At 34.6% G+C, this 9070-nt stretch overlaps 1 protein-coding gene across 4 annotated transcripts; it reads right to left on the reverse strand.

The window, feature by feature from the left end:
• Positions 1–22: 22 nt before the first annotated feature.
• LOC117900747 (transcription factor SPT20 homolog) lies at positions 23–8256 on the reverse strand. 4 transcript variants are annotated; one of them, XM_034811226.1, is made up of 18 exons: positions 8133–8256; positions 6307–6447; positions 5809–5969; positions 5628–5741; positions 5416–5565; positions 5263–5349; positions 4121–4339; positions 3938–4055; positions 2988–3872; positions 2789–2926; positions 2250–2285; positions 1734–1946; positions 1382–1663; positions 1255–1313; positions 1093–1162; positions 640–1038; positions 311–460; positions 23–252 (listed from the first exon to the last, which is right to left on the reverse strand). In XM_034811226.1, the coding sequence occupies exons 3-18, from the start codon at positions 5911–5913 to the stop codon at positions 110–112; spliced, it is 3168 nt and encodes a 1055-aa protein (XP_034667117.1). In that variant the 5' UTR covers positions 5914–5969; positions 6307–6447; positions 8133–8256; the 3' UTR covers positions 23–109. The 4 variants fall into 4 exon arrangements, with proteins under 4 accessions (XP_034667117.1, XP_034667116.1, XP_034667120.1 ...); XM_034811225.1 differs by having other exon boundaries at positions 5809–5972; XM_034811229.1 differs by lacking the exon at positions 6307–6447 and having other exon boundaries at positions 8133–8251.
• Positions 8257–9070: the final 814 nt, after the last annotated feature.

Below are 9070 nucleotides of genomic sequence, written 5' to 3' on the forward strand. Positions count from 1 at the left end.
TCGAAAAGAGTTTAAAAAAAAGTTTCATAATTTTCGAATTTTATTTGATCTATTTTTAATTTAATAAGTATTTCATAAAGAATACAAATAAACAAATCTATATATGTCGCTAAACAAATTGGCGGCTTTTTAAGAATTCAAGCATGCCTTGAACATTGGCATTGACCTGGGGTTGTGTCAGCTGTTGTCCATTTAGAATGTTATTGGGCATGGGCATTCCAGAAAGAAGTTGCTGTGGTTGAGTGTTGAAACCTAAACAGAAATGTGCGCAGAATATTAAGTTGCTCCTTTTCTCCGAAAATCATACTACCTTGAGAATTTGGCTGTTGAACCAAATGTTGTAAAAAAATGTCTTGTTGCTGCTGAGGATGTGGGGGCATTTGGTTTTGCGGAAAAGATGAAAACTGTCTGAATGACAGTATAGCCGGATCCATGGCAGTCCAGTCAGGAGAACTATAAACTGTTAAAAATTCATTTGTTGAGTAGACGCCTTTTATTTTTTACTTTTATACCATAAATGCACCTACACCTTTATATTCGTTATTGTCTGAAGCAACAATAATAGCACTCAGACAGGAAATCTTTTGAATTTTTACGAATTTTTAAATGGCGAGATTAAAATAAAGTAAGGGCACAAACCTTTATTTTGAGCAATTTGATGTTGTAATTGTGCATCTCCAATGTGCTGTCCTTGACTCGGGTGCATTGCTGGCAAATTCGCGTTCCAGTTTGTTGCCTGCGGCACTTGATGTTGCTGCGCTTGGGTACCATTTTTTACTAAGCTGCTGCTCAAAAAAGGCATCATTTTACTAGAATGCAATCTAGATGCCCCTCCAAAACCTAACGAATTCATATGATTGAAGCCCGGAGGCGGCATTCGAGCCCGTTGAATGTTATCAAGACGTTGCTGATGTGAAGTTTGTGCTTGCTGTTGCAATTTTAATGCGGAGTTTCCATTATTAATACTTTGTTGTTGAACAACTTCATTTTCCATAAGCTCAGCTAGTCCTTTTTGAGTTTCAATAAAAGGATCAAAACCTAAATTAAAAACATTTCAATTAAATATAATTTGTAAGCTTTCAATAAACTGACCTAAATCATCATCAATAATAGTGCTTTGAGGAAACCGATTCAGCTGAGATTGCGAGTTTGGAGGTTGTGACTGTAAAAAATATAAGAAATAAAGTACAAAACTCGTTTGGCAAGCTCTTGGCAGCAACAATGTAAAGCCATCCAAAGTAGAGTAAGACTCACCAAAGTTTCAAACATTCCAATTAATCTTTGCTTTTGAATATGCGATTTAGTGTTAGGTCCTTGAATAAAGAAATAAATGTTTGCTTTGTACACTTTTTTACATGGAAAGAAACTCATTTAAAGTTACCAGTTTCAACATATGGTGCATTTAGTCGAGTGTTCTCCAGTAGTGATGTTGCTCTTTGTGTATCATTCACATCCAAGTTTCCGTTGATTTGGCTCGTATGACCGTAAGGATACTGGTGGGACTGCTGTTGACTTTTATGAAAGTCAAAGAACTTTGACATATTACCGCCGAACGCATTATTCGGCGTAATCCCATTTTCTCCGGCATTCTGTTGCATTTGGTGCTGCAGGGCTTGAACTCTATTTATATCAACTGAGTTGCCACGAAAATGGCTAAGGATATCTAAAATAAAATAAACAAAATATGTATATGGAAAACCAGCTGCATCCTGCCACGTTTCGATGCCACTTACCAGCATAAGGAGCATTTACTTGCGTGAGCGCAATATTATTTGCCATGTCGTTTCTTTTTTGTAATTCATGCATGCGAAGAAATTCTTCCTGTTGTTGCAGTGCTTGCTGATGAAAATGTTGCTGGTGCTGGTGAATATTTTGCTGCTGCAAAAGTTGCTCCTCTACTTGCTTATTGTTTCGTAGCATTACGTTTTTAAAAGCATCTTCCCATTCTTAATTAAATTGAAAGAAGATTTCAGTTGAATACAAATTTATAATGCTGAGCGTCATGTGGATTACTTTATGTCATAACAACCAATTAACAAACCGTTCAATAGCTGACGATGAATTTTGTCTATGAATATTTCGAAATGGGTTTCTACTTGCGAAAATCGACACTTGAAATTCCAACCATAATGTAAGCTGATATTTTATTGATTTGAATTCTGTATTATAGCTATCAGCTAATGATCAGTTGAAGGGCAATGGTTCGTTAATGGCAAGGGTTATGACTATCGAATATAATAAATAATTACCATTTGTATTTGAGGCCTTTTGAATTCCATCAATATCTGAAGTTTTTCAATAACCGGAAATCACAAGAGAAAAACTTTAATTATTACTTAAATTTTAAAATTACTAAAATTACTTAAAATATTTATTTATCTGGTTGTACCTGTACCTATGTATTTTAGTGTTATAATAACTAATATTTTGACAATATACAAATCTCTGGCCTGGTCACATCCCCTGGACCAGACGGAACGTGGCCCAGCTCAAACGTGTCCCAGCTAATTGCTTCAGGGCAAAGAGGCTTTATTTATGATCGCTCATAGCTGTGGATTCGCGGGTTTGAGCAATTGGACTGGCTCAGAGTTTTTCTTTTCTGACTCAGTACCGGGTATAAAGATTGTGACACGTACAAACGCATCTGACAACGTTCCTCATTAATATGGTAAGGTTGATGGACTATTATGCATATAAGCAAACAGACGGAAAGACAGATGAAACGCTAGAGCTATTGATGCTTCATCATTAATATTTGATGGAGTCGACTAATAAATACAAATCTCACCGTTGATCAAGTCAGGCAAATGAGACTGCCGCATTTCCACTTCTATTTTATTTTTTAATATTGGAGCTTGCTGGAATGCTGCTGAAGACGAGAAGAAACTAATGGTATCATCGAAAATATTTAGCTTGGAAAGCTCATCTGAAATAAATATTCAATCATTAATAAAATATATTTCTTAAATTTTTGCATATTTTTGTACCGGACAATGGGATTCCGTTTTCTGGTGGATTCAATGGACTTTGTGGTAAATGAAGCCCATTATTATTAGTGCTGTTTACAACTGAGTTTATGCTCTCGTTTACTACTGATGTACAATCTGATACTGTTTTACAGTCGGCATTCATAGACTCCTTAGTTGTATTGATGCTTTCTACATTCTCCATATTGTCTTCAGAACGAGTAATATTGCACTTGCTCTCCTGATAATCAACAGGTAAACTCTTTTCACTCACGCTGCTTTCTGAGACATGTCCTTCACTATTTTCACTGCAAGAACTTAGCGACCTTTGAACGCTAGAATCCGATCTCGTTTGCTGTGAGGTCGTTTCGCAACTTTCCCTTTTCTTCAGTTTTATTGAATTATCCTTGTCTTTTACGCACTCGACTTCGGTTTTTGTTTGTGAAACTTTAACATTTTGTTTATTTTCCTTTTGTTCACTAGAAATAGGATCATGGTAAGACTCTTTATCTTTGTTTCTCTCTGTTCTTGATAGATTGGATGAGTTGCTTGAATTTGTTTTCGTCGAAATAATTGTTTCCGCACTTGTGGTTGTAATTGTTTCAATATCTCTGGCATCTGGAATAAAGTTTTCCTTGTTTGATGTATTCGAAGTAGAGCTTGCACTATTTTTGTTATTTTTGGATTTGACTTTTTCGTGTCGGGTTTTTTCATTTCGAAATTTGTCTTTTTTATTTTTTCCATTGGTGTTTGTGCTTGCAGTGGGCTCTTTTCCATTGACTGGCGAGACGGATAAACTAGGCCAAGCTTCTTTTTGCTGAACATTTACTGCACTTGAGGCAACACTTGCAGCAGCTGACACAGATGACGATGATGTTGTGGCTGAAGACGCCGTCGTGGTCGATGCTAATTGTGAATATATTTGTCATTATATTAAGTCATTTGTTCATTTTATTTATATATTTAATTACCATTTGTTTTTGGTGTTCCATTACAGTTTGCAGCTCCTGGTGAATTCTGTCCAAAAGATGCAGTTAGAGCATCGTGTAAACGTTTTTCATACTCCTGGTGTTTTCCCTGATGCATTTGCTTAAAAACAACAAACATAAAATGTTCATGGATGCTTCAAAATTCTTGAGAAGAGTTCTTCAAACCTCTTTTGTGAAGCTGGCTTCGGGATCTCCCAGTTCGTGCAAGTACATGCAGTCCCCTTTAGGACATTGCTGGTTTTTCATGAAATGGCTACAGTACTTTGTTGTCCCCAAGCTGGTTTTTATAAGGCGACCATCTATCATTATGTTATTGACACTTTGTATAGCTCGTAGTGCATCTGCATTGTGAACGTAGGTAACATAGGCGGACGCTGATGGACCCTTTAAGTCAAACAAATATTTCAAATCAACAAGTGGAATCGATTTATCCGAGTGTAGTGTAAAGAAATGAAAGTAACTGCAAGATAAATTGTTTAAATAAGGTAAGCGGCTAGACACCGGTTCTCGCCATCGCCAAAACTGTCCTAAAACTAATTTTCTTTCTGCTTTCAAAACGGCACCATTTTTCTCACCGAAATATTAAATCTTTCAGTATTAATCTTAATTGCAAAATCTAAATTTAATCTTGATTGCAAAGGAACAAATAAGTTGCCTTAGCTGAGAACACCCACTAGAGAGGTCGGTCCCACTCACAGTACAATTCCTGAAAGGACTAAAAAATTATCCGACACTTTTGGAATCTTTGGAGTTCCGATTGGCTATCACACCTTCAAGGCCACCAAAATGGCGACACAAAACTGACAATCTACAAGTCAATGATCTAGTGGTTATCAAGGATGACAGACGATGCCCCAATGATTGGAAACTTGGAAAGAGAATAGTTCACCCTGGAGTTAACAGTTTATCAAATTGTATCAAAACAATGTCCTCTGCAGCAAAGAATTAAAGTAAAAGATCGCCCGACGACTCGAAAAACGTCTAGCTAAATGCTAAGCTCGGCAAACATCGCTGCCGCTTGAGAGATACTCCGTTTGCCCTTTGTCGTTGAACATAGAATTTCCCTATCTGCTAATTATATTAAAGTTTTTACATTTGAAGTAACCTGCAATTTGGATAAGAATTAAAGTTTATAATGGTTAAACTCATGTCGTTTTAGCGTTAAAGTTCCTCAGAGCAGTTTGCTCAACATTTAAGTTCGAAACGAGAATTTCACAGTACAATGTACGTACTGTTTGTGCGGATGGATGCAGCAGTTTATAACAAAGTATCTAGCAAAAGAAAATCCTGAATCGAACAAATCTTACCTGCACCCCAGCATAAGTGGTACTCGGGTTTATAACGACTTTATGAATTTTCCCATATTTTCCGAAATACTCGTGCTTTTTTAATATCTAAAAATGAAAGAAAGAAAATCTCTTTTGATAATTATGAAGTTTTTAGATAAAATTGTGACTTACGTCTGCATCCGCCAGTCGAGGCGGTAAACCCACGACAAATACCAAGTTGCGTTGAACCACTCGTACGTTAGCCAAATGTTTTCGATTCTCGGTTATCTTGTGTTTCCGTTGTTGATCCCTTTGACGCTTTTGCGACTTGAAAGCAATCATCTGCAACAAATCATATTATTTGTAATCACCCGACACCTTAATTAATTAACTCATTAACTTACTTCTTCTTGTGATAATGGCTTAAAGTCTGCAGGATTTTCAGGATATTCTTTTCGACATGCCGGGCACAACTTGTTCTCATCCGTGCGGATTCTGTGCCAGCAGAATCTACAAATCTATAAATAAATGTTTTATATATATTTATATATCAATTTGTACATATGTACTAGGTTTTTTACACACCTGGTATCCGCAGGTACATGGAAAGAAGGTGAGATCATCTACTTCAAGTGGCTCCATACACAAAGGACACTCCACAGAGTCATCATTGCTGCTCATGCCGTTCATTTTTCAGGGTATTAACAAAGTGCTTGCAGTGCTGATTGTGATCGATCACTATAAAACTGCTGGATACACAAAAGTTACATTACATACATTACAAACAGTTGATAAACAATTTTACAATTTATCAGGCACTGTAAATAACACAAACATAAGCGAATTCGCAGCACCTAAACAGAACAGAACAGTGAAACAGAAAAGTATGAGTAAAGCCGGTCTGGCTGTTTGTGTTTAAAAAGAAAAATGTATTGAAAATGAAATGTTAAAGCTTAAGAAGCATATATAACATGTATCAAAGGTTTAAATTTGAGTTTCGTTTATTTTTTCGAAGTTCTTAAAGACACTAGATAGGTAGGTAACTAGGTAACTAAAAAACTGTGCCAGGAATTTTTAGTTTACCTTTTCGTTTCTCTAGTATCCAGCCACCTGAACGTAATCCACAGATTCAATTCAATACTTCAATATCTAGGGCGTGTGTGTACTGAGAGAACAGCTGACACAAATCTCAGGAATATCTATGTATACAGTTGACAATTATACCTGGAGTGGAAATCGAAAAATTTAGGAAACAACTTTGTGAAAAACAAAGGAAAGAGACACCAAATTTCCAAATAACCGTTAATTTGGAACAACAGTGGGCAGTATGTACAAAGCACTGCTAATTCATCAGAGTGACCATGCACGTTTTATGATTTCTGATGGAATTGGGTCCCAAGTCAGCATCATCATGGTTTAAGATTTTATTTTAATCTGATTTTTGAATTGGTTTGATGGTTTAAATGGTTAGGTAGGTATTAATCAAATTGACTTCCAAATCGTTAACTGTTATATTGTTTTTGTAGATCGTTATAATAATTATAATTATAGTTATAATATGTATTACCAATTTAGATACTTTTGTACATATCGCCAATGGGTTTCTTTAAAGAGCCAACACCCCAAAGAGGTTGAAATATATTGAAATTCCTTGATCAGATTAAAATCAGCGGATCCTTTAGCAAAAGCTATCAATTGTAATAGACAGGTCTAGTATTCTTCTAAGAATCAAGCGCTTCACTGTTTCTTCTTGTCCGAATAATGTTATCAAAATACGATTTTTGGAAAAATGCACGAGACAAAAGCTCTATAGTTTTCTGTGGCATTCCCATATTAAATGGGTTTATCACTCGAGTCAGCTTGTTAATGTACAAAAAATGTAAAAAGTAATTTGGTTAAAGTTTTCTAAGCACAAAAGTTTAACATGAAAAATAATGTTGGAAAAGCGTGGAAATCAAACCGAAGAAGACGCCAGAAGCAAACAAAATTTCACAAAATGTGTATGTACAGTAAATATGTATTTGTTGAAAACATTTTGTTCAGGTGAATTTTCACCTGCAAGATTTTGTTTCTGCCAGGAAAAAAGTAAAATTATACTTATTATTTCCCTCGTACACACAGGACGTGCTTCGGACAGACCTAACAATGTATTCGGATTTAATTTAATTTGTATTTCTATTTAATACTTAAAGGCAACATGAAACATTTTTGAACAATAAAGTTACATACATACCTGTATGTATGTATGTATGTATATATGAATGTATATATTAATGTATGTAAATATGTATGTACATAAATATGTACGTCTCAGCATGTATTAACAGTACAAGTTCGAACATGTTAGAACTATTTAGCTTGAAGTGTCCGAGGGAAGACTAACTTATTAGCTTTTATGACGTTTATTCCAATTATTTCCCATGTGTCTTATATGTATACATATGTGCATACACATGTACGTTTGTATATGTTTTCTCAATAACTTAATTTTGTTTAAGGCATTAATTATGTACAAATGTTTGTGGCGAATATTTGCCTGAACTTTTTAGAAGAGAAAATTAAGGAGAACATATTTGTATGAGATTTGTGCACAAAGTAAAAAACTGACCATCAACCTTCTTTGTATGTCATAAACCGTATGCAGATATATGAACATACATACATACATATGTACATACACTGTCTGTATGAGTGTAAATATGAATGTATGTATGTCACAACTAATTTTAAAATGCATACCATTCGATATACTTAAAAACCCAGTTGCTTACTTAAAATTGGCATTACTGGAATAAGTATTTCCTATTATATTGATACAAAAAATGGCACTTAGTGGAATTATTACAGGAATATTTAATATTTACCTAACAGGTAATATCAACAAACAATATATAAAAACACATACGTACACATATGTACACGTAACACGTATATTTGTAGGTGTGAAATTTTCTTTATACACTATGAGTAAATAATTGGTAGATATTTGTATTGTAAGTTGTTTTCAAGATGTATCTTTCCGTGTTTTTTTTGTATACAATAAGCTATGCTATGTTAATTACTTGATTAAATGTATCAAACTTATAAGCCCGAAAATATACGCGATAAGCTAATACATTTGTTAAAAACTATCGATATTTTATATGTACACAAATTATATGGAAAATATCGCTACCATTCCGGAGAAGCATTGGAAATAGTCGAAATATGTGAAACATCGGTTCGCACTGGCACCATCCAACAACTGGTAAAGTTAGACATTTAAAAAGCTTCCAAAGCCATCATACAAAAAAATGGCAACATTATCTTTGTTGCATTTTGCACAACATGTTTAATATGCTCAACTGCTTAGTTAATGAAAATTGGGAAATTACTGAAACAACTTATTGCTTACAGTAATATAAAACTAAAATGATTAAAATCAGTCAGCAAAGTAGGTACGATCTGCAATAAAAACTTATTGTATAAGCTTAATTCAATCAAAGCCTTCATTTGAAACTCATTGGAAAATGCATACATTTAGTTTGGAACTTTTTTTGGCTGTTAATTAGCTCCTGGAAGAGTGCATCCCTTGCTCCTTTTGCTTCTCTAGGTGCATTTTGTCCATGTTATTTTGGGATCCACGCAAATCTTCAATATTATTCTGCCATCTCAGACCATTTCATGGTGCCACCTGAAATTCTCTTTTTTTGGCTGCATATAGTGTAAAATATTAATAATAGTAGGTAAAAATAAAATGTAAATCTGTTAAACTTACCACATACATTTTCTGCTCTTTCTTCCATTTTTTTTTAAGTTATTGTTGTTTTTATGGTTTATGCTCCTCCTGCTGATTTGTTTCAGTTAT

The sequence above is a fragment of the Drosophila subobscura genome, chromosome U (assembly GCF_008121235.1).
Source record: "Drosophila subobscura isolate 14011-0131.10 chromosome U, UCBerk_Dsub_1.0, whole genome shotgun sequence".
Taxonomy (NCBI): Eukaryota; Metazoa; Arthropoda; class Insecta; order Diptera; family Drosophilidae; genus Drosophila; species Drosophila subobscura.